Raw genomic sequence first — 25,376 nt, 5'->3', positions numbered from 1 at the left:
AGATTCTTCCATTCCCAATGAAGTAAAGTGCTTTAACTGCAAAAAGGCAGGACATATCAAGAAAGATTGTCTTCTTCTCAAATTCAAGCCCAAGGACCAATTCAAGAAGAAAAAGGCATTTCAAGCCTGTTGGGATGATAGTGACTCCTCTTCCGATGAAGAATCAAATGAAGAAGTCGCCAATATGTGTTTTGTAGCACAAGAAGAATCGGTAAGTCAATTTGACTATGATGAGTTATTTAAAGCATTTAATGATTTATATGCTAAATTTAAGAGTCTTAGTTCTAAAAATAAAGAGTTAAAAACTAAAAATTTAACTCTTGACTCTCAAAATAAAGTGTTACTTCAAGAAATAGAAGATCTCAAGAAGGAAAATTCTTGCCAGGCAATTGAGATAAAAGAAATTGGAGTTAGAACCAATCTCTTACAAAAGGAAATATCTAGTCTTAAAGAAAAGTCAAATGGTCTTCTTTCTATAGTGACCAAATTCACAAATGGTCAAGAGAATCTAGAAAAACTTCTAGGTTCTCAAAGATGCTCGGTTAATAAAACCGGATATAGCTTCTTTGATACTCAAAATAGACCAAACTATGTGGTGAAAAATCAAAGACATTATTCTCAACCTTTTGTTCATAAAACTAAACTTTCTAGTTCTAATAGAAATGCATCTAGAAATGATTATTCTAGAATGGGTTCCTAAGACTAACTCTCATGGACCCAAAAATAGAAAGGGGTCAAATGCTCTGTTTTCTGATTTTGTTGTAGGTACACAACATAAGGAGCAAATGGATATTGGACAGCGGTTGTTCCAAACATATGACTGGAAGGCCGAAGTTATTTTCCACCCTCCAAAATAAGAATGGAGGAACCGTCACCTTTGATGACAATAACAAGGAAAAAGTGATAGGTATTGGTAATGTTGGTAATCCAAAATTTCCCTTGATAGAAAATGTTCTTTTAGTGGATGGTTTAAAGCATAATTTAATATCTAGTAGTCAATTATGTGATAAAGGTTTTCATGTTTCTTTTGAAAATGATTTATGCTTAATTTCTGATTTTCAATCTAAAAAGATCATTTTTAAAGGTAAAAGAAGAAACAATGTGTATGAACTATATCTAGATGAGTTACCCTCTTTTAATGAAAAATGTCTTATTGTTTCAAATGAAATTCAATGGTTATGGCATAAGAGACTTGGACATGTTAACTTTAAAATTATTTCAAAATTATCCAAGAATGATCTTGTAAGAGGCCTACCTAGAATACCATATAAAAAGGATCACTTATGTGATGCTTGTCAAAGGGGTAAACAAATCAAGAGTTCTTTTAAAGCAGAAGATATAGTTTCAACAAAACGTCCTCTTGAACTTTTACATTTAGATCTATTTGGACCATCTAGAATTCAAAGTTTGAATGGTAGCAAGTATGCTTTTGTTATAGTAGATGATTATTCTCGGTTTACATGGGTGATTTTTCTAAAAAGCAAAAATGATGCTTTTTCAGAATTTTCTAAACTTTGTAGAAGAATTACAAATGAAAAATCTACATCTATTATTAAAATTCGTAGTGATCATGGTGGTGAATTTGAAAATGAATCTTTTCTAAAGTTTTGTGATTTACATGGTATCTCTCACAACTTTGCTTTTCCTAGAGCGGCTCCACAAAATGGAGTTGTTGAAAGAAAGAATAGAACTTTGCAAGAATGTGCTAGAACCATGCTTCAAGATAAAAATTTACCAAAATATTTTTGGGCTGAAGCAATTAATACAGCATGTTATGTCTTAAATCGTGTTCTTATTCGACCAATTTTACATAAAACATGTTTTGAATTGTATTATGATCGTATACCAAAGATCTCATATTTCAAAATTTTTGGTAGTAAATGTTTCTTGTTAAATACCAAAGATAATCTTGATAAATTTGATTCAAAATCAGATGAATCAATATTTCTTGGATATTCTTCTAGAAGTAAAGCATATCGTATTTTCAATAAAAGAACATCTTGTATTGAAGAATCTCTACATGTTGCATTTGATGAGAATTGTGAGCAGGTTATTCCTCTAAGCGAAGAAGAAGAAGCAATACTTCAAGAAGAACCCTTGATAGAGAGTACTTCTCAAGAAAATATTCCTCTTCAACCGGTTTGGAAAGAAGTTCCTAATCATCCACATGAACAAGTTATTGGTGAAATAAAGAGTGGTGTCCAAACTAGAAGGCAGTTAGAAAAATATATTGCAAATGTTGCTTTCATATCTAAATTAGAACCAAAGAATATCAATGAGGCATGTGATGATGAATTTTGGCTTTTAGCCATGTCTGAAGGACTTAACCAATTTACTAGGAATGATGTTTGGGATCTAGTTGATAGACCAAAGGATCATCCAGTAATTGGAACAAGATGGGTCTTCCGAAATAAGCTGGATGAAAATGGTGAAGTCATTCGTAACAAAGCAAGGCTAGTGGCACAAGGCTATAATCAAGAAGAAGGCATAGATTTTGATGAAACCTATGCACCAGTGGCTCGATTAGAGTCAATTTGTATGATGCTTGCTTTTGCTAGTTACATGAACTTCAAGTTATATCAAATTGATGTTAAGAGTGCATTCTTAAATGGACACATCAATAAAGAAGTTTATGTAGAGCAACCTTCAGGCTTTGAAAATGAGAAATATCCAGAAAAGGTCTATAAATTGAAAAGAGCTCTGTATGGACTCAAACAAGCACCAAGAGCGTGGTATGAAAGACTACGAAATTTTCTAGAACAATCTGGTTTTTCCATTGGTCGGGTAGACTCCACTTTATTTATTAAACATTTTAATTCAGATATTCTTATTGTGCAAATTTATGTTGATGATATAATATTTGGTTCTACTAATGATTCTCTTTGTAAAGAATTTGCTAAGGCTATGCAAAAAGATTTTGAAATGAGCTTGATGGGCGAATTAAACTATTTCCTTGGACTTCAAATAAAGCAAACTGAAGAAGGAATCTTCATCAATCAGGCTAAGTATACAAAAGAACTTCTCAAGAGATTTGGGATGGACTCATCGAAATCAAGAAGGAATCCTATGAGTACAACTACTTCTCTTGATAAAGATGAAAATGGTAAAAGTGTAGATACTAAGCTCTATAGAGGTATGATCGGATCTCTATTATACTTAACTGCTAGTCGACCTGATATTATGTTTAGTGTTTGTATGTGTGCAAGATTTCTAACTAATCCAAAGGAATCTCATTTAACTGCAGTAAAACAAATTCTTCGTTATTTGAAAGATACTTCAGATTTCGGTTTGTTTTACCCAAAATCATCTTCCTTTGATTTAGTTTCATATAGTGATGCAGATTTTGCATGAAGTAAATTTGATCGCAAGAGTACTAGTGGAACTTGTCATTTCTTGGAAAATTCCTTAGTCTCTTGGTTTAGTAAAAAGCAAAATTCAGTATCACTCTCAACAACTGAAGCTGAATATATAGCGGCTAGTTTAGCATGTTCACAAATACTTTGGATGAAACAGACCTTAAAAGATTTTGGTTTGAATTACTCCACAACAACTATTTATTATGATAACATTAGTGCTATAAATCTTTCGAAAAATCCTATTCAGCACTCAAGAACTAAGCATATTGAAGTTAGACATCATTTTTTAAGAGATCATGTATTAAAAGGAGATATTTCGTTAAATTTTATTTCCACTAAAGAACAACATGCCGATATCTTCACTAAACCTCTTAAAAATGAAGATTTTATGAGAATTAGGAGAGAACTAGGTATTTGCTCATTTTTGGATTTATAAAAATGCTGATTTTTGAACAAAATCTCAAAATTGCACTATATTAGTCGACCGATAAAATTTTAGTCGACTGGTGTTTTATATTTTGGAATGTATCGCACCATATTAGTCGACCGATATATTTCTAGTCGACTGATGATATTTTTAGAATAAGTCACACTTTTTAGTGGACCGATAAAGTTTTAGTCGACTAAATTTAAAAAAAAAAAAAAATTAAGTGAAGGGACCCGACACCCCTTGGATTTGTTTTAAAACCCGTTTTTTTTTTTTTAAAAAAAAAGAGTCATCGTTTCACTTCGTACTTTTTCATTTTTTTTTTCTCTTAAAAACGAAACCCTTAAATCCCTCTTTCTCTCTTGCCTCTCTCTCTTCCGAAAAACCCTCGGAGTGTCGTTCGACTCCATCATCGCCGGGATTTTCTTACTGTAACAGGGAGACGCCGGAATCTTCTGGCCGTGATCTTGAAACGTCGGAACTCTCTTGCTGTGACAGTGCTTTGCCGGAATCCCCTTTTGGCCGACTTCTCCTCATCGTTAGCCACCACATTGTCTTTCGTTTTTGATCGCCGGAAAGCTTTTTTTTTTTCCCTTGCCGGACGTCATTTGGAAGCCGACATTTTGGTAACCATGCCTCGCACGAAGTCTGCATCTGCAAAAGGTTTAGGTTCTCCTCCTCCTACACCTACTTCAAGACATGGTTTTTCACTAAGATTACTTCGCAATCCTCTTCTCTATGACACTTTTGGATCAATTTCTGCACTACCTATTTTATCTGGCCGAAATGTTCTATTTCACTTGTTTTCTCGTTACAAAATAAGAGAATTATTTCCTGGTATTTCACATCTTTTTTATGCTTGTGCAGACACCCTTCACTATCCTTTTCTTATTCACTTGTTTTACACGAATTTACAAATGAATCATGAAACTGGAGTTTTGTCTTCTCATGTTCGTGATGTTGAAATCGAGTTTGATTCAAAATTACTTGGAGAAATTCTTGAAATTCCACCTTCAGACACTCTTTTCAACACTATTGAATTGAATGATGAAAGAGTTTTTGAACAAATTCTTCTTCCAGAAGCACCTCACTGCCCTCCTTTCAAAAATACTAATCTTCAAACTCGTGCACGCATTGCTGGACGAATCCTTGCCCACAATGTTCTACCCAAAACTAGTTCTTTTGATTATTATTCCACAGATCTATCTACGGCTCTTTATGTTTTATTTGGAAATATTTCTGTCAACTGGGCCAATGTGTATTTTACAAACTTGTGGAAACAAAAACCATTTCTTCCTTATGGTTGTCTTTTAACCCGTATTTTTAGACATTTTAAAGTTCCTTTAACAAATGAACAGTACATTGAGCAAAAAGAGTTCTTTGATCAAACAATTTTTAAAAGAATGAAAATTAAATATCTGCCTCCTTTAAATGTTGATCAAACTGAACCATCTGATCCTAATGAACCATCTATTTCTGAACCTTCACCCTCTGCGACACTTTCATCTCATTCAAAAAGAAAGAAATTTTCGACAAATCAAGACCATGATGAAGTTATGCAGAGACTGGAAGCTTTGGAGCTGCATCAACACACCTTTCATGAAGATGTGACTCAACAACTTGCTTCAATTCAGAAGGATGTAACTGCCATTAAGGATTTGCTAAACTCTCTTTTCTGATCTTTGATCTTTGAAAAACTTACTTTATGGGTTGTAATATTTTTAAACTTGTATCTCTATTTTGCTTATGCTATTTTTGCCCTTACTCTTTTTGATTCTGACAAAAGGAGGAGAAAAAGATAAAGATAGCATTGCTTTGAAATTGCAGGGAGATCTTGAGAAAAAGATGATAGCAATTACATTACAGGAGATCTTGCATGAGAAATGCAAAATTAAGAGAAAAAGAAAGCTTTGAATGAATGTATTTCTAAATGCATGAAGAAATGATGAATGAAAATGCAAACCAATCAATATGTGATATATGTGCTTTAAATGTGCTAACTTTTAATGTTTTGCATCATATTGATAGGGGGAGTAAAATCTCCATCATGCATCTAAATGCTTCATCTTTGATTAAGTTTGTCATCATAAAAAAGGGGGAGATTGTTACAACAATGAAGCCATACATGATACTTCAAGTACAAGGTTTTGATGATGAGCAAGTAGAATCAACTGCATTTCAACTATGGCTATGAAGAAATTGAAGAATTCGGTGAAGAATCCTTGAAGACTAGTGTGCAAATGTTTAATTCATTAAAAGTCTTAGATTCTTGTAAGAGCCTTACTTAGAGTGCATATTTAGGTTGCATTTCACCTTAAAAGTCTTTAGAAAAACTTTTCTAAAAGAAACTCTTTTGAAAATCTTTTTAGAAAAACTCTTTTCTTAAATTTTCATGTTTATTAGTCGACCAATCGACTTATCAGTCGACTAATCATTTCGCGCCATATTTTCTAAAAAGTCATTCTTGTCAAATTAGTCGACCGAAGATTTTATCAGTCGACTGGACAGAATGTCTGTTTTCTGGAAAATTAGCAGCAGTCGACTAATGGTTTTATCAGTCGACTGAACAGAACATATGTTTTCTAAAAAAATTTAGCAGTAGTCGACTAATGCTTTTTATCAGTCGACCGAACATAATGTTTGTTTTTCAGAAGATTTTAGCAGCAGTCGACTAAAAGGTTTTTTCAGTCTACTGATGATATTATCAGTCGACTAACTTTTCTTAAGTCGACTAAGTTTCAAAAGTTCAGATTTTCAAACGGCTCGATTAACAGATCAGTCGACCGACGATAACGGTCAGTCTACTAATAACTAACTATTAGTCGACTAACTGATGTTTCAGTCGACTAATTCTGCCATTTTCCTGAAACTTCAAAAAAGGCGTGTCTTTTCATTTTTCAAACGTTTTGATCGTTCAAAATGGACAGTTTTGACACCCTTTCATATTCTCAACGTATGAAATCTTTTAACTATAAATATGAGTGCATTCTACACTCAAAAACATGAAATTCAATAAAATCATATTGAATTACTTCTTGCTTTTCACTCCTATTCATTCAAGTATTTGTTTTCTCACTCACGTGATATTTTCACTTCAGTTTTTCACTCAAATCACTTTGAGAGATAGTGAATTCGTGAGTAGAGTGATTCAACAACCTCAAAAGCCAATTGCATCTCATTTGCATTCAAAAGGAAGGCTCATAGGTTGTATTGTAAGTTGTTATTTCTTTTGTGTAAAAAGAAGGACTCCTTGGTGTAAAGGAGTTGTTTGCTTTCAGTAGAATTGTTACTGAAAGTGGGACCGGTTATGGTCTGTGTGATCTTGTAGTTTACAAGGTTGATAGTGGAAAATCTCAAGCGGGTTTTGCTTGGGGACTGGATGTAGGTCGAGTTTGACCGAACCAGGATAAAATCTTGTGTTCTTTGTGTGTTTGCTTTGAGATTTGCAAAATCATTCAATATTCCGCAGAAATTTTTAAAAGCACTATTCACCCCCCCTCTAGTGCTTGTTGCCTCGATCCTAGTGCACTTTCATGCCTCAGCTGATCCCTTTTTTTTCTTTTGATAAACAAACTAGGTTGAGGCGGACCTCTATCTGTCTTCATTCAACGTACCACTGGGTTTGAATCTGCAGTGCACCGGTAGAGTGGCATGCCCCACTGTTCACCTAAAAGGGAAAGGATAGGCTGGGGTCGGGCTGACCCCTACATGTCGCACCTTACAGGGTGGTGCCTTCGGCTTAATGAAAATAAGCAGGTTGGCGTACTCAGACAGACCCCAACCTGCAACGTCCCACCAGGGAGACATGCAGTTTATTCGTAACCCAAAAAGATTTTAAAAATGTTGGGGTCGGGCAGACCCCAACCGGCTCGTCCCAACAGATACTATGTCAAACATAAGTGAAACCCTACTGAACTAGCAAATGTGCAAGCACAACTGATACTATGCCAAACATGCTACATGATTGCAAAGGCATGATGAAAGCATTATAGACACACACTCAAAATGCTAAAAATGTTTCTCAGATAAAAAAATGTTAAAAACTTGAAGAAGAGAACTGTACTTTTCCACATTACAGGTCCTCTCAAACTACTTGATTTCAATGAAGAAATTTCATTTTGAAATGAAACAATTTGAAAATCTGTAATCATTAGGCAAGCATAAGCACACATATTTGTACATAGTTATCACAAGATTCACAACTAAACACTTCACAATTAGAATTGTAAAGATAAGAGGGTGTTAAACTTGTAGCAAAATACATTAGGAGTATTTAACCTTTTTTTTTATAATATCACACATGATTGCATGATCTGGCTCCATGTTTAGTATGTTATGGGTCTCATCATTTCATCAGACTGTTACATATACTGATATTTGCCACAGCATGGTCATTCATGATGGCTCTGTGTCCAGATATGATAGTTATACACACCTACCTCTAAAAATCGATAGAGTCGAGAAAACCGAGAATGTGTGGGTCAAGGTCTCCTTCACGATGATGGACATGATCCCTGGCAGTTCGCACCATTCCTAGCAGCTGCTGGATCTCCTTCAATGGAGACTCCTCTCACTCATGAGGATGAATGAGAATGAGAGAAGAGAAAAGAAAGAGATTAAATGGAAAAGGGAGGGTGGGCGTGTGATGCTCCCCTCTATATAGGCCCTCCACATGGGATTCTTCTCATGTGGAGTCCTCCTCTATAAGGAAAAGAGAAAGAGGGATGCACCAACTTTCCAATGTTGGTGACACTCTCAAGGTAAGTCTCTCTTTCTATTTCACTCTTTAAGGAAAGGGTTTGGGCGTGGGGCACGATCCACCCCTTCTTCCCTCTTAGTTTAAATAGGTTGAGGCTACCTTAAGTAGACTCCCTATTATGTGGGAGGGGCCCACCTAGGAGGGGGCATCCCTCTACATGCTTCTTTTTTTTTAAGATTTTGATTTCCTCTTAAGCTCACTTTTATCTTTAGGAAGTTTTTTTTTTAACTTTTTGATTTATACAATATTTTAGGTAGATAAGGTTTTGAATATAGGCAATCTCTTACTATATAGGAGGGATCACAAGGGGGGCATGAGCCACACTTGGGTTACTACTTATCTTTTGTAAAATTTTCAGATCTTTAAATTTTCAAATTAAATTTCTAACCTAAGTATCCTATTTGAACCCATATCCGAATTAGATCCAAATCAATTTAGATTTGACACATATCCATATTTAATTTAAATAAATTTTTTATTGTATCTAAGATCGAAATCCAAATTTTAATTTAGCCTTAGTTAGACCCAAATTTACATTCACGTGAAATTAACTCCAAATTCTACTTAAATTTTAATTTCAAGTGGAATTTAATTTCTAATTAAATTCAATAAGAATTTAAATTCATTTGAAATTCAATTTTTAATTATCATTCATTTTTATTTCTTGTTTAATACAAATTTAAATCCTAAAATTGAGATAAAATTTTATCTTTATTAATTTAATTAAATACTAAAAAATTTAGAGGTATTACAGAGTAACTCGCCTATGAAGGCAATAACAACAAATTATGGGTGCATATATTTTTTATAATTTGGTGCACTTTCAGCACCCATGGGTTTTCATCACCCTTTGCTCGTTCAAGAGCGATACTATATATATATGCATATTTTTTCATGTCTTACAGCACTAAATTGGTTCTTTGAATCCAAGCCCTTTCAAGAGCATCACAAGTACATGCATGCATTTCATGCCTTATAACTGTATATAACAATTTATAATATCATGTTGCATGTAAACATTATGCTTAACATAATAAATCCTTCCACTATCACGACAACATATAATTGCAGGCTTACCAATCATTCATCACCAACATGATATTTAAACATATTCTTTATATTACATAACCATAGCATCAATATATACATCAAATATGATTTTTTGCGCACATAAGCATTGCACAATTCACATACATTAAATCTGATTTTTTGTGCACATAAACAATGCACAATTCATATACATCAAATCTGATTTTCTGTGTATATAAGCATGGCACAATGACATACATTGAATCTGATTTTTCTTTGCAGATAAATAGGTCGGGTCTACTTTAAGTAGACTCTCTATTATGTCATAGGGGCCCACCTAGGAGGGGGTGTCCCTCCAGATGCCTCTTTTTTTTAACATATATATTTTCTCTTAAGCTCAGTTTCATCTTTAGGAAGTTTTTTTTTTACTTTTTAATTTATACAATATTTTAGGTAGATAAGGTTTTGAATATAGGCAATCTCTTATCCATGTAGCAATGCTCACAAGGGGGGCGCAAGCCACACTTGGCTTCCTACTTGTCTTTTGTAAAAAATTTAGATCTTTAAATTTTTAAATTAAATTTCTAACCTAAGTATCCTATTTGAACCCAGATCCATATTAGATCCAAATCAATTTAGATTAGACACATATTCATATTCAATTTTAAATAAATTTTTGAATGTATCTGAGATCCAAATCCAAATTTTAATTTAGGCTTAGTTAGACCCAAATTCACATTCACATGAAAATAACTTCAAATTCTACTTAAATTCCAATTTCAAGTGGAATTTAATTTCCAATTAAATTCAATGGAGATTTAAATTCATTTAAAATTTAATTTTGAATTATCATTCATTTTTATTTCTTGTTTAATAAAAATTTAAATCTTGAAATTGAGATAAAATTTTATCTTTGTTAATTTAATTAAATACTAAAAAAATTAGAGGTATTACAGAGCAACTCGTCTGTGAAGGCAATAGCAGTAAATTATGGGTGCATGTATTTTTTTTAATTTATTGCACTTTCAACACTGTTTGCTTGTTCAAGAGCACTACCATATACATGCATGCTTTTCCATGCCTTACAACACTATATTGGTTCCCTGAACCCAAACTCTTTCATGAACATTACAAGTGCATGCATGTATTTCATGTCTTATAGTAGTATATAATAATTTATAATATCATATTGCATACCAACGTCATATTGCATATAAATATTATGCTTAACATCATAAATTCTTTCACTATCATGACAATATATAATTGTAAGCTTAACGATAATTTATCACCAACATGATATTTAAGCATATTATTTATGTACATAACCATAGCATCAATATATACATCAAATCTAATTTTTGCATTGCACAATTCATATACATTAAATCTGATTTTCTGTGCACATAAGCATTGCACAATTCACATACATCGAATCTGATTTTATGTGCACATAAGCATGGCACAATCACATATATCAAATCTGATTTTTCTGTACACATAAGCATGATGCAATTTACATTAGGGATGGCAGTGGACCGGGGGAAAGCGGGGCCCCGCCCCGCCTCGCCCCGTTTGGACCGGGGATGGAGGGTATGAAACGGGGATGGAGGCGGGGACGAAGGTTAAAATCCATCCCCGTCCGGGGGTGGAGGCGGGGATGGACGTGCACGTTCCCCCGCCCCGCCCCGCCCCGCCCCATCCCCGCCCCATCCCCGCCCCGGCCCATCCCCGCCCCGGCCCCGGCCCATCCCCGGCCCCGCCCCGCCCCGCCCCATCCCCGTCCCGGCCCCGCCCCATCCCCGCCCCCAACCCTTATACTCTTAGTTGTTTTATTTACTAACCCTAACTTCCTAATCCTAACCCTGGAGCTGCCGAGCAGGGCCATCGTCTCTTCCCCTTCCCCAATCCCCATCCGCACTGTCATTGGAGCCGGGCTGTCGCCGACCACCATTGGCCGTCGCCGACCACCGTTGGCCGTCGCCGACCATCTCCTCCCTCTTTTCTTTTTCCTTTCCCCGTCTGTAGCCTTGCATCGTCGGAGCAGCGTAAGTTCTCTTTTAGCTTGAATAGTTTAGAGCATAGCGCCCGCTTGATCATGAGTAGGTCAGGTGATAAGAGTAACTACTTGCTTGGCCTGGGTGGGATAGGTGATCAAGCGTTAGCCTTTGTTACTTTGCAAATTGAAAGGGGTTAAAATATGGTAGAGAGCAAGCAAGGTAGCTTGTCGAGAAAAAGAAAAACAGGAATTTTCCAAAGCTGATATTTGAGAAATGTGGAATTTTGAATCTTCTATTAGTAGAAATGTTAAGAATCTTGGAAATTTTGCACACTTGGTTTCATGTAACCACTCCCTAGATTTGATGAAAATCTGGAACTTTTTGTTGGTATTTGGTAGTACATAAATAGTTGGAATGACAAAAACCGTGACAATGTGACTTTTTTACTTTTTTTTTATCATCCAAATGTACCCTAAGTTTAAAATCCTAGGTTTCGTGAAGGATGCTTCCTTTTCTTAATGCTTTTACTTCATGGCTTGGATACCATTCTTCTTGTTAGTCTATAAGTCACCATGTGAGGCGATTTTCTGATTTATGCAAGTGACCACAAAAATCTAACTCGATTAAATGAAGATGTATGAAAGCAATTGAATCCAAGCTAATTTTTCAAGAAATTCATTCTGTCAATGTTTCCTGATTAAATTACGATAAATTATATAAAGTAATCAGCTAGAAATATTTTCTGGGCAGCTTACAATTATGCTTACTAGTGCAACTATAATTTGGTTTGCGAAACACCTGGTTCAATGCTATTTCTAGAATGTCCGAGCCCTAAGATTCCCTTGTTCTTAAAACTTGGTTGTTTTATTTTTTGTTGCCACATGCAAAATCGTCCACCTTGACATGGTCATAACCCTTAGGCCAGTCCAGATGCATCTTTGATATCAAATGTGCTCAAGTTGACCTGTACCTTGAATGTACTATGATAATCATGCAAGCCTGACTGGAATGCTTTTGCATTTTTCAACTGCATTTCTTGGGGATTAATTTAAAGTTGTAAGGATTAATCCATGGTTGGTAATAGCTTGTCCTTAAAGGTCATGTTTTTTATTTTCTAGTCTGGTTGTCTGGATCTGTACATTGCTATAAATCGTGGTAAGTTTATAATGATATTTTCCTTTTATTTGGAGTACAGTGAAAATATTTGGATATACTAAATATTCAGCTTGGACTGTATGATAATTATGTGTCACTCTACTACTTGATAGCGTGCCTTTCTCTTTATTAAATATTTTTCATCGAAGTTTCAAGCTTATTGCACCTGCTAACATCCAAGCCATTTTCAATTTTGGTTGGTTTCGGTTGGTTCAAGTTGTTTCTGTATAAAATTTAATTATGGAGAAATCAATTAAAGTTCATATCTGATAAGCAGTCTGAATATTTGTTGATAGTCTCTTTTTTGTGAATGTTTTGTAGATCTATAAGTTGGTGGCCAGTAATTTGATATGGAAGAGGAAGAACCATTAACCAATAAATTAAGTTCTCAACCTTCCAGTTCACATAGTATGTCTCAAGCTCTGGTTACACCAGTTGATAGCAACCATGTTTCAATGGAAGATAATGAAGATCAATCAACTGATTCAGGTAGATTTGCACTTGAACAGACAAGTAGGCATAAATCAGTTGTATGGAAACATTTCACTAGGAAAAAGATTGGTGGAAAGGATAAGTCAGAGTGCAATCATTGTCATAAATGTCTTGCTGGTGGTGCCAAGGCTGGAACTACTCATTTGCATGATCATATTAAGATTTGTCCTAGGCTTAAGCATAATAATATGAAGCAATATATTTTGGCTACAAACAATGCTACAGTGAATGCCGAAAAAACAATAGAGAATTGGCAATTTGTTCAAGATGCTGGAAGAAGGGATCTTGCTATGATGATTATTCTACATGAATATCCTCTTAGTATGGTTGATCATTATGGGTTTAGAAAATATTCTAATACTCTTCAACCCTTGTTCAAAATGATTACTCGAAACACTGTAAAGAAAGATATTCACAAAATTTATAATGTGGAACGAGACAAGACAATAAAATTGTTGGAAAAAACTAAGAGTAGAATTGCCATCACTACAGACATGTGGACATCTTTCAATCAAAAGAAGGGATACATGGCTATCACTGCACACTTCATTGATAATTCTTGGAGATTGCAAAGTCGAATCATAAGGTACTTGTCAAATGTCAATCATTTTTTTTTAATTCTTACTAACATGTTTTTGCAATATCAATATTTAATCGCCTTATTAAATTATGTTCAGGTTTTTATATGTACCTTATCGACATACCAAAGAAGTTCTTGCTGAGTGTTTGATGGATTGTTTGTTTGAGTGGAACCTTGATAGAAAGTTGATAAGTTTGACGATGGATAATTGCACCACTAATGATGCAGTTGTAGATATTTTATTGGATAAACTTCCATTTGGTTCATTAATATTACATGGACGGTTGTTTCATATGCGTTGTTGTGCCCATATTCTCAACTTGATTGTCCAAGATGGTTTGAATGTGATTGGAGAAAGAATTGAAAGAATTCGTGATAGTGTTGCTTATTGGACATCATCTCCCATGAGAATACAAAGATTTGAAGAGTCTGCTCATCAAATGCATATTTCAATTACCAAAAAACTTGCTCTTGATGTTAAAACTCGATGGAACTCAACTTTTATCATGCTTCAAACTGCTTTGCTTTATAAAGATGTTTTTACTCGTTTGACATATCGAGATCTCCACTACAAGCGTTGTCCGACGGAAGAGGATTGGGAGGTGGCACAAGACAATTATGAGAAATTAGAGTTATTTCATCGTGCAACAGAATTATTTTCAGGTACAAAGTATCCTACAGCAAATGCCTACTTTCCAACTATTTGTGGGATTAGAGTTGAGATGACTAAGTGGCTAAATGATCCAAAAGATGTTGTGAAAAACATGGCGCTTAGAATGCTAGAAAAATTTAATAAGTATTGGAGTGTGATCCATGGTATTATGGGAGTGGCCACTGTTTTAGATCCAAGATACAAGTTGAGCATGTTGGAATATTATTACAAGAAGATTTATGGAGACAATGAGGCTTTAAATGAAATTATGAGGATTAAGAATCTTTGTGTGGAGTTGATTAGTGAATATGAAAAACAAGAAAACAACTCCAATGAACCTGAACTTTTTCCTCCTCCTCCTCAATCAAGTATTGGATCCAAATGTTCACTAATTGATGATCTTTCTGACTTTGATAAGTTTATACAATCTAAAGATATTGAAAAAGCATGTGGGAGATCAGAATTTGAACATTACTTAGAAGATGGGATGATGCCAAGAACTCCAGATTTTGATATACTATCATTTTGGAAGTCAAGTGGTCCCAAGTATCCTCTTCTACAAATGATTGCAAAGGATATATTTGCCATTCCTGTCTCCTCAGTTGCTTCAGAGTCTGCTTTTAGTACAGGCGGAAGGGTGATCAGTCCACATCGTAGTAAACTCCTTCCAACTACAGTAGAGGCTTTGATGTGCTCTCAAAATTGGTTGTGGGCTGAAGCACGAGGTAATGAAATTTCATTTTTTTATAATTAGTGAATGCTTATGTTATAATGTATAACTAATGCATTATTTTTAATTTATAGGTTCATCATCATCGAAGGATCCACAATGTTACACATTCTTAGAAGATATGGATGTGGTAAATTTTATTCTTTTACTCACTTCTTTTATCTGCTACTATTACTTGTTAACAAAATCTATTTTGTTTGGTTCATAGGAAAGTGAAGTAGAAGATACAAATGCTATCAATGCTGATGATATTTAGAGTTTAATGAGCTAATGGTAATTCTTTGATGTTCAACAAAATCACTTAATGTTGTATTGCAGCTAATGATATAGTGCATTTGACTATTCCACAGGTCTTGGTTGTAAGAAATGACTTGAAGATGGGGAAAGGGAAGATTGCTGCTCAATGAGTTACAAACTTACACGAGTTGCCTTTATTCATGAAAGTTCCTGTAGATGACACAATTTTACTTCTGCCAGGGTGAGTGCTCAGACCTATGCGGTATCTCAGTGAAACATCTTAATAGGTCTAGCTGTGGATTTGCTGATGCTTAAGCTGTTCATGCATGTAATTTGTAAGGAGATGCCCTTAGTTTGATATATAGTCTCGTTAGTAGGCCAAGCTGGACGTTCAATGGTTATCTGCTGTATGCTTGATTAAAGAGAATTTTGGCTACTATAGCCCATGATAGTTGATAAAGTTCACAAAATCCAAGTAGGTCACTTGTTAGAACTTATCTTCAAGGATTATTCTGTCCAATCTAAAATAGCTTTGATATGTAAGTGTTTGGTTCACATATGCTGACTACTTATAACAGTTGCTAAAGAAAGACTGCTGATTATTTATGTACCATTGAGATAAGGGCATGTTGCTACATTAACCAAGTTAATGTAAATCCAATGCTATCTAGATATTGTGGCCAAGTTCCATTTCTTGGATCCTGAACCAAAATGTTATTTGGAGACGCCTAGAAGTCCGACACTTTTGTGTTCAGTCATGTTTGATACTGACACCGACACCAACACTTCTTGACATGGGTTGGCATGATTATTTTCTAACTTTAAAGTGCCCAATACTATTGGTATGCTAGATATGGCATGTCATATGGTGAATAGTGATGACCTCTAGCAGAAAATAGCCTTTTGAGCTTTATTTTTCACAAGATCTTAGAAGTTTTTCATCAAAATTTCAATGTTTTTACAAATTATATGTGTAGGTTTTAGCAGGTCTGACAAAGTCTCAGGCACGTCACTATGCTGTTTGTAGCTCTTCAATCCCAAAGTTTTTCCGCCTTTTTTGTCACAATAGCTTCAAAAATAATTTGAATCTACTTAGTGCAATGTTACCTGTGACTGTGAGCATCTGCAAATTACAGAAGAAAAATGGATATGTTGATCAAAAGTTGGGTTTTCTCTGTTGCTATATGGAATAATTGAGCTAAAATAAGGTAGCTATGAACTAATAGTGGTATTACAGGTTATATTGGTTTTTAACATATGATCCATTATGTTTACAAACACCTTCCCTTGCTTGAATGAATATTTGTGAGACTTATGCTTTGGTCTGGGGGTGGGGGGAAAGGGTGCATTTATTGCCTTGTTTTTCATGACTGCGTGGAGTTTTGGCACATTGCAAAAATTAAAAGCTAAAAAATAGTAAATGAAGGTTGAAACTTTCTTAGATTTGTTGTGAACAAAATGGCCTGATTTCACTGAGATACCCAAAAAAACTCTAACAACATGTTTTTTTCTAGTCAAGTTGGGTTTGTCACCCTTGGCGGTATTGTTGAGTTTCTGCTATTGTAGAGCTAAGGCCTGATTTCTCTGTTGGTGTTGGTTTGATACCATGAATTTCGTGGAAAGAGCTGTAGCAAGTTTATAGGTTATGCGTTATCTTGACTGTTTTCCATGTGGATGAATTCATTTATCATCAACTGGAATATTAACGTGAATGATTTGTAAGTAGGGATGCAATTTGACGGGGACGGGGACAGGGATGGGGACGAGGACGGGGACGGGGACGGGGATGGGGACGGGGACGGGGACGGGGACGGGGCGGGGACGGGGACGGGGACGGGGCGGGGACGGGGCGGGGACGGGGACGGGGACGGGGCGGGGGTGGAGGACATGAAACGGGGATGAAGGCGGGGGTGGAGGATAAAATCCATCCCCGCCGCGGAGGCGGGGCGGGGGTGGAGGATAAAATTTTGAGGCGGGGCGGGGGTGGAAACCTTGTCCCCCGCCCCGCCCCGCCCCACTGCCATCCCTAATTTACATACATAAAAACTAAAATTTATATGTATATAAGCACCATATCAAATCTAAAATTTTTGTGCATACAAGTGCCATATCAAATCTGAATTTTTTGTCCATACAAGCACTATATCAAATCTTAAATTTTTATGCATATAAGCACCATATCAAATCTAAAATTTATGTGCATATAAGCACCATATGAAATATGAAATTTATGTTCATACCATCACCATATCAAATCTAAAACTTCTATGCATACAAACACATTATTAAATTTGAAAGTTTTGTGCATATATGCATATTATAAAATATGAAATTTTTGTGCATACATGCAAATCATCAAATCTAAAGTTTCTTTATATATATATATATAGATAGATAGATAGATAGATAGATAGATATATCAAATCTGAAACTTTTGTATATATGCATTATATCAAATCTGAAATTTTTGTACATACTTATATATTATAAAATTTGAAAATTTCTTTACACACATGCATTCTATCAAGTCTAAAATTTTGTTCATATGATCATCATATCAAATCTAAATTTTTTTTGCATACATATACATTATCAAATCTGAAAATTCTTTATACTCATGCATTCTATCAAATCTAAAAAAAATAGATACATGTACATCTATCAAATCTGAAAATTGTGTATACACATGCATTCTATGAAAATTTACATAAAACCTAATAATAACATGCATATAGAATTCAGATTTAGCATGCTTTAAAGCTCTATAATGATACAAACTTAGAGTAATTCCCTACCTCACAAAAATATAAAATTTTAATTCTCAAGAAAACCATGAAATAGAGAATTTTCCAAAATCATGAATGAGAGAGAGAGCTTCCTCCTTCAAAATTGTGAGAGAAAGAGAGCCTCTTCCAAAACCATAAGAGGGAGAGAGCCTCCTCTAAAAATCATGAATAAGAGAGGGAGCATGAATTGAAGAGTGGGAGCAAAGAGAGAGTGAGGAGAACTCAACATGGGGGTGGCAGCTACAGAGATGGAGAGAGAAGCTTTTCCAGGCTTTCCTTTTTGGTTGCCCTAATGTGTGGTCCCCTCCACTACCTCCATTATATACTCCTTCCACTTGGATCTTTTTTCAAGTGGGTTCAAACCCAAACTCTAATGGGTCGACACACACTTGGGTCCTCATCTAGGTCTAAATACTACTACTTAGATTCAATTTAAATATAATTAAAAATTAAATATTTATTTAAATATAGTAAATAATTAAATATTAATTTAAAAGATAATTAGCAATTAAATGTCACTTTAAATACAACTAAAAAGTGAGTTCTAATTTAAATAAAGTTAATAATTAAATGTCACTTATAATTTAAATAAAATTTAAAATTACAAACCATATATAGGACAAAAATCTACTTTTATTTATTTAATAATCATAAAAAATTATAAAAATTTCTCGAATATTACAATAAGACCTCTTTGCCTATATGAACAGGCATCATAGAGAGACCTCTCTGCTCAGTTAAACCTACTTAGCCTAGCCTAGGATTCTGATCTCCTATATTCCCATTTTTGGAGTTCGCACCTAGCTAAAGTACTAGCCGAGTTCCACCGTGTTCATTACCATTGTAGGAAAGGGCTCTCTAAGGCCAAGGTGAGATTTGCCTCTCTTTTTGTGTTTATTTTATTTATTTCATCTATCATATAAGTGCAGGTTTTTCTAACCTTCATATATTGTTCATGTTTTTTGCTTTTTTTCTGAGCCTCGGTAGTTGCTCACACCATCAAGCTCACCTTTTTCTTCTAAGACCTGCATACGAGATACGAGTGCTCGCAAGTTGAAGCTCATATTAAAGATTTTGGGCTAAGTAAAAAAAAATTATTTAAAATGATACATTTTAAAAAAAACTCTAAGTCAAATATGTTTGATCATATCTTAGTTTTTAATCATCTTGAATTTTGAAAACAAATCTCTTAGTTTTTATACTTGAACTTGGTTTTCAAGGAAAAGTCTCATGTATACATCTATTCTTTGACGTTATTTAATAGAATTAGTTAAAATTTTGATTCAATATATTTTTTGTTAAAAATGTTATAACTCTTTTTTATGCCTAGTTTTATTCGTCATCTTGAATTAATCATGTATTTATTCTTTAATGAATTGTTTCAATTTCACCGGGTCATTTAGTGGACCCGTCACTTGCGAGGTAAATCCGGGGTGAAGTCCATGACCATCCTGTCTTATGTGGTTAGGTAATTAACAAAATGATTGATGAGATCTGGTGCATGTGCATTAGTGCTGATATAATGACACCAATAATGATTGAACCTAACTTAAAAAAACAAATACACAAACAACTTTTCAGTTGGGAATGCAAGATACTTCTACTTAGCAAATCATTTTTTTTGTATGTGGTGTCCACTTTATTCTCAATAAGTTTTGATAACAGCAGCAATATGGATAGATACCAGGCCAACTATCTTTCTGCCTATGTCAAGGGTGCAAATGGATCGAATCATGCCAGATTTGAATCTATACCTGAAATTCAAACAGAAGAGCCAAATGCAAGTCTGGAATCCAATATTCAAAAAGGTACAGCCAGACCCACATGCAAAATATATCTGGTGATATGCCAAATCCAAACTAGATCTGACTTAATTACCATTCTGAATCCAGTTCAAATCTGACAAAATAGTCTGGATAAGAAACTCTGTTTCCGATCCAAATGCACATTTTGTCTTACATTAAAGATCCGTATCTGGAAATAACACGTCGGATTCAAATTGGTTATCTGACTATATCTGATCCATAGCACACCTAACCTAATTAAGGGGCAGTTGCAGGTGACTGCTAATGATACCAATGGGCACGATTGCATATGGCCAGATATCAAACTGATCCAAATTTGTTTAGTCGAATTCCGGTCAGCTCACTAAATGGTTCCAATTGGATAAACACTTCAAACCCATGTATGGAAGAATCCTGTCAATTTCAGATCCAAAAGGTGCCAAAATGCTTTTTCTTTTGTCTTTTTTTTTTCTTTTTTATTGGCAGACAGCTATTTTACAGTTGGAAAAGGAGAAAAGGAATATGTGGAGGGAGATTATTGGATTATGTGGCATTGATATAAAGCTTGTCTGGCAGGAGCAGTTAGTGCACGTCACCTTGTGTTGGGACGTTGCATGTTCAAAACCCAATGGTACAGTTGTTTAACTGGTAGAGGTCTGCCTAACCCCAGCTTGCTTTTCAAAAAAAAGAAAGATGTCATTAACGCGACAAGGGCCAGTGGGCAGAGAGATGAGTGTGGACTTTTGGGTAGTTGAGAGCCTTGAGAAGTATGAGAAGCTGTAATTACTTGATCATTTCCATAAATTATTAGGACAGCTTCTTGTCAGCAAATTGAATTAATGATTTTGAAAAATAATTTTCATGAAGACCCATATAAATCTTTTGAGGAAAGTCACACATGTTGGGATGTCAGTGGATCTGATTTTATCTGATATCCAACTGAATTGGACTTCATTTAGTCAGATTTGGTAAGCTAAAACAATATCCGATAATAAACAGATGCAGTTATGGATTTGATCTTTTGCTACAAAATGCAACAGCTATCCGGATTTGACTACATGTAAAAAATCAGATATAGTTTGAGCTTTTACCATCCAAATCCAAATCAAAATCAAAATCCAGATTCGTTTATCAACATCCTATTAGTCAGATCTGGTATTGGCCACATTTGACCTAAATCTGTACTTTTTACATCTGTAGCGACATATAAGATTGTCTCTGACTTTATCCGAAACTTTCTTTATCTTTGTTATGATATCGTGCACGCCCCCTCAAGAGCTTAGCTCGGTCCACTCATCCTCTTTTGTCATCCCTCATTTTCATACCTTATATCGATCTTATGATATATATTTTTTTAATCAAATCTGACCTTATAGATGGATTCAGCATGGTCCATTTAATAATAATTAACCTTTGGATCATATTTTTACAAAAAAAATATAATTTTTAAAATCACAAATGTTGTGTTTTGTCAACCCTTAATTAATTTTTTGAATCACTAAAAGATTATGCTGATAAGTCAGATTTTAATGGTTTAAATGTCAATCTTCACTAAATGAATGATGTAAGTCACATACATAGAGTATGGAAACAACTTGCATCAATTAAATACTGAGGAAGGGTATGAAGGTCGGGATGACACAGGGGACGAGTGTAACCCATCTGCTTGAGAGCCTTTGCATGGCAGCATCGTACTCTTTTGCTTCTAATTTTACATATCGCCAAAGAATAAATACTCAAATGGCAAAGCTTTTCTTCAACTTTTTAATACACATCTTGACTTTGCGTGAAAATAAAAATACAAAAATAAACCTGAAGTCTTCGATATTGTTAACAAAGCACCTAAATTGTTTCATTGTTAAATGTAGGGATGGCAGTGGACCGGGGGACAACGGCTCCGCCCCACCTGGCCCTGTTTGGACCGGGGATGAAGGGCATGAAATGGGGATGAAGGTTAAAATCTATCCCCGTGCAGAGATGGAGGCGGGGATGGACATATGCTTTTCCCCGCCTTGCCCCCGTTTGAACCGGGGATGAAGGACATGAAACGGGGATGGAGGTTAAAATCCATCCCTGTGCAGGGATGGAGGCGGAGATGGACTTACGCTTTTCCCTGCCCCACCCTATCTCTGTCCCAATCCCCGCCCCATGCCCAATCTTTGAAGGGATGACTATAAACTAAGGGGAAACGGGGCCCTGCCCCACCTCGCCCCTGTTTGAACTGGGGATGGAGGACATGAAACGGGGATGGAGGCGGGGGTCAAGGTTAAAATCCATCCCCGTGCCGGGATGGAGGTTCGGATTTTGAAACGGGGTGGGGGTGGAGACCTTGTCCCCCGCCATCCCTAGTTAAATGTGCATGTGTTCCAATCACCAAAACTTAAGCGTGGTTTTTATTATTGCCAAAGCTTTAGGTGTTTTTTTGAAAATATTTTCAATATAAAAAATATTGGATCGAGAACTAAATCAGTAACTTTGTTTTATTAAGTCAACTTGGGGTAATGATAACCTAAGTTAAATTAACAGAAATGCTTTTTTTAATGGACAAAGACGTTGTTGGCATCTTTTCCAGATCTTTTAATTAATGGCACTTGAAATTTAGGTGTATTTTTAACAATATTAAAAGAAACAAATTGAACTCAGCTTAGATCTTGGGATTACCAAATCGGATCTAGCATAACCATGTCAGGATTTGGATTCTTAGTCGGAAGGGGATCAGCTAAAACCGAATCTGGATCTGACTACCATAAAATACGATCTTTTATGTATTCCCATTTGGATTTTATTTAGATTCAGATTTTACTTTGATTTGGGCTCACACTCAAGTCCAGATATCGTAAGTACGGCAGGCAGAGCCAGCGAGGCTAGGTCTATGATCTTTTTCCGTGTAAATATCCAAAGAAGAGTAGAGATCCTATTATTAATCAGGTCCAGCTTTAACAACATGGATGTATTCTTCTTATTAGATGGGTCTCACAAGTTTTTTTGAGTGCCTTTGATGCTATAGATGATTAGATCTAGATCATAAAAGAATGAAGGACCGAAATTAATCTCAAAACCATGTGTTTGTGAGGCCGTTCATCCATGAACAATGGCAGGACTGACAGAGGTAATTTACATCGAGAATAGGAGTTCCTCTTTTGAGGGCCACCTACGGAGCTCAAGGTCTGTGGGACCCGTTGAGATACATGGTGGAACCAAACCATGGGTTTTATGATACCGTGGATTTCAACCCATGGGTTTTATTGATATGGGCCGATACAGCTGATTCGATTGAGTATGGATATTGAGAATCTGATGGGACAGATTAACCACTGCCAGCCACCATATATGTGAGTGACATTATCTTCTCGGTTCACGCGCAGCGAAGACGTTCTCCATTGCAGAAAATGATTACAGTGACAACACGTCAGGATGAATCATCTACATCTTGACATTGTGGGAGGGTTTGATTGAGCACGGCAAAGCAGGTGGCAAGAAAATGGTAAGAAGCGTTGCAAAGAAACATTATAATGACATAATAGATGATCGATGGAGATGTTTTGATACAAAGATGGAAAGTAAGAACATAACAAGGATGGAGAACATAGTGAGGATTGATACCGATTAGTTCACGAAGTCTTCCACCATATTACATACAGCTAAGGGTTTGGCAGGATCAACTAAAAAAATTAGACGTTTGGAGTATCCTTGGGACAACCTTTTAGGGTTAATGTTTTCTGCTCCTTGGGAAGAAGACAACAACGAATTAAGATCATGATGATAAATAACATTATGGGTAAAGAGAACATGAACAAAAACAAGATCACGGATAATCACAATGAAAATAAAGGTGATGATAATGATGGGATGACGAGAGGGTGATCTCTCTCTCTCTCTCTCTCTCTCTCTCTCTCTCTCTCTCTCTATATATATATATATATATATATATATATATATATATATATATATATATATATAAGAGAGTAATGCTTTTCTACTGCCACCTAAAAAAAACGTGGTTTTTGGTTTTTTTCTCACATCTCACACCAATCTTTTGAAAAATTTATTTTTAGATCCAATCCAAGTTTAAAAACCCAAAATGGTTGGTATATTTTGAAAAAATGTATTTTTCAAACCAACCCAAATTCAAAGTTGTTAAATCGGGTCTCTTACCAGATCTACGACAGGCTCATAATGAATCTAACTAGAGTCTTCATTCAATTAAAACTCTTGAATTTTGTTCAAATTTAACTTGCTTTTAACTTAAATTTTAAAAATTAAAATAAAAAAATTCACAAGTATTACAAGGATGATAAAGGTGGTGTCAAGAACCAATTATTTTAAATTCGAGATTTGTTTTGAAAAACAGACTATTATTATTAAGACTTATATTTTTATTGATAATGTTAGGGGCACAAAATTTTAGCCAAAACCAAAATGAATGTTTTAGTTGTATTCTAAAGAGTTTATTAAAAAAAATAACCATATTTTTTGTTTAAAATATTGGGGGCATTATAGGCCTTGACGTCCATCTAAACAATGTTAATTTTATGCACCGATGATTAACTCTCTTAGTCTATGTTGATTATGTTGATTTTTGTTAGTAATATTATTTTTTATTCTTCTCAAAAATAAAACTACACTGCACAACTAACAGAGAGAGAGAGAGAGAGTTTGCTAACATGTTAAGGGTTAAAATTGCAAAACCCGAGGGGGTTGGTGTAGTGGGGTTGAACCGAGTTCATCAATCCGGCAGCTGAGGTTCAAATCTTGTGGGCTTCATATTCCCTTGTGTAAGCTAATGCTTAGCATAGGCCCTGGGGAGCAAGGGTCCTAGCCTGGGAGTTTTACCCCCAGAGAGTCGATGTATGATCTACCAGCCATTGGGACAACGGTTTTTCTCTGTGTAATAAGCTAAAAATGAGATTAAAATGTAAAATTCATGTTTTAACACCAAGTTGGGTTTTAATGAAAGCCCCAGTTAATTGAACAGGAACTGCAGTTTTAATTAAGGGTTCAAAGTTTAGTAGGTTTTTAACAAACTGAAAAAGTTAGGTGCCTTTTTTATTATTGTCAATTTATTAGGTGCAATTTTGAGAATTTCCCAAAAATTTATTACAGTGCAAGTAGTAGCAGTCAAGGTTCAAACATACAGTCGAGAACCATTTTTCTAACCTTTTCAATGGGAATTCCTGCTGCCATAATCAATCTCGCAAATCCTTACAATCTTGGCCTTTTAAATGGGAACCCCTTCTACCAAGTCGACAGGTTCCTAGTAGTAACGAAGATTCGGGCAGACATAAAACCTGAGGGCCTCCTTAAATGCCATCTAAGTTCTCAAATATCCGGTCAGAATCCTCAATAATGAAGACTACTGGTTACATTTTCTGTGGAGAAAAAATACTTC

The 25,376-nt window shown here is 35.3% G+C and overlaps 1 protein-coding gene across 1 annotated transcript; it reads left to right on the top strand.

Annotated features, from left to right (window-relative positions):
* The first annotated feature begins 12,968 nt into the window (after window positions 1-12,968).
* Window positions 12,969-14,519, top strand: LOC149820167 (zinc finger BED domain-containing protein RICESLEEPER 2-like). Its single transcript, XM_089981760.1, has 3 exons — window positions 12,969-13,804; window positions 13,896-14,400; window positions 14,514-14,519. Exons 1-3 carry the CDS (start codon window positions 13,077-13,079, stop codon window positions 14,517-14,519), a joined length of 1,239 nt encoding a protein of 412 aa, XP_089837886.1. The 5' UTR covers window positions 12,969-13,076.
* Window positions 14,520-25,376: the final 10,857 nt, after the last annotated feature.

This window comes from Nuphar pumila, chromosome 12 (genome assembly GCF_984573655.1).
Source record: "Nuphar pumila chromosome 12, dmNupPumi1.hap1.1, whole genome shotgun sequence".
In the NCBI taxonomy this organism is placed as follows: Eukaryota; Viridiplantae; Streptophyta; class Magnoliopsida; order Nymphaeales; family Nymphaeaceae; genus Nuphar; species Nuphar pumila.
Note: the sequence above shows the minus strand (reverse complement) of the source record. Positions and strands in the feature narration are given on the sequence as shown.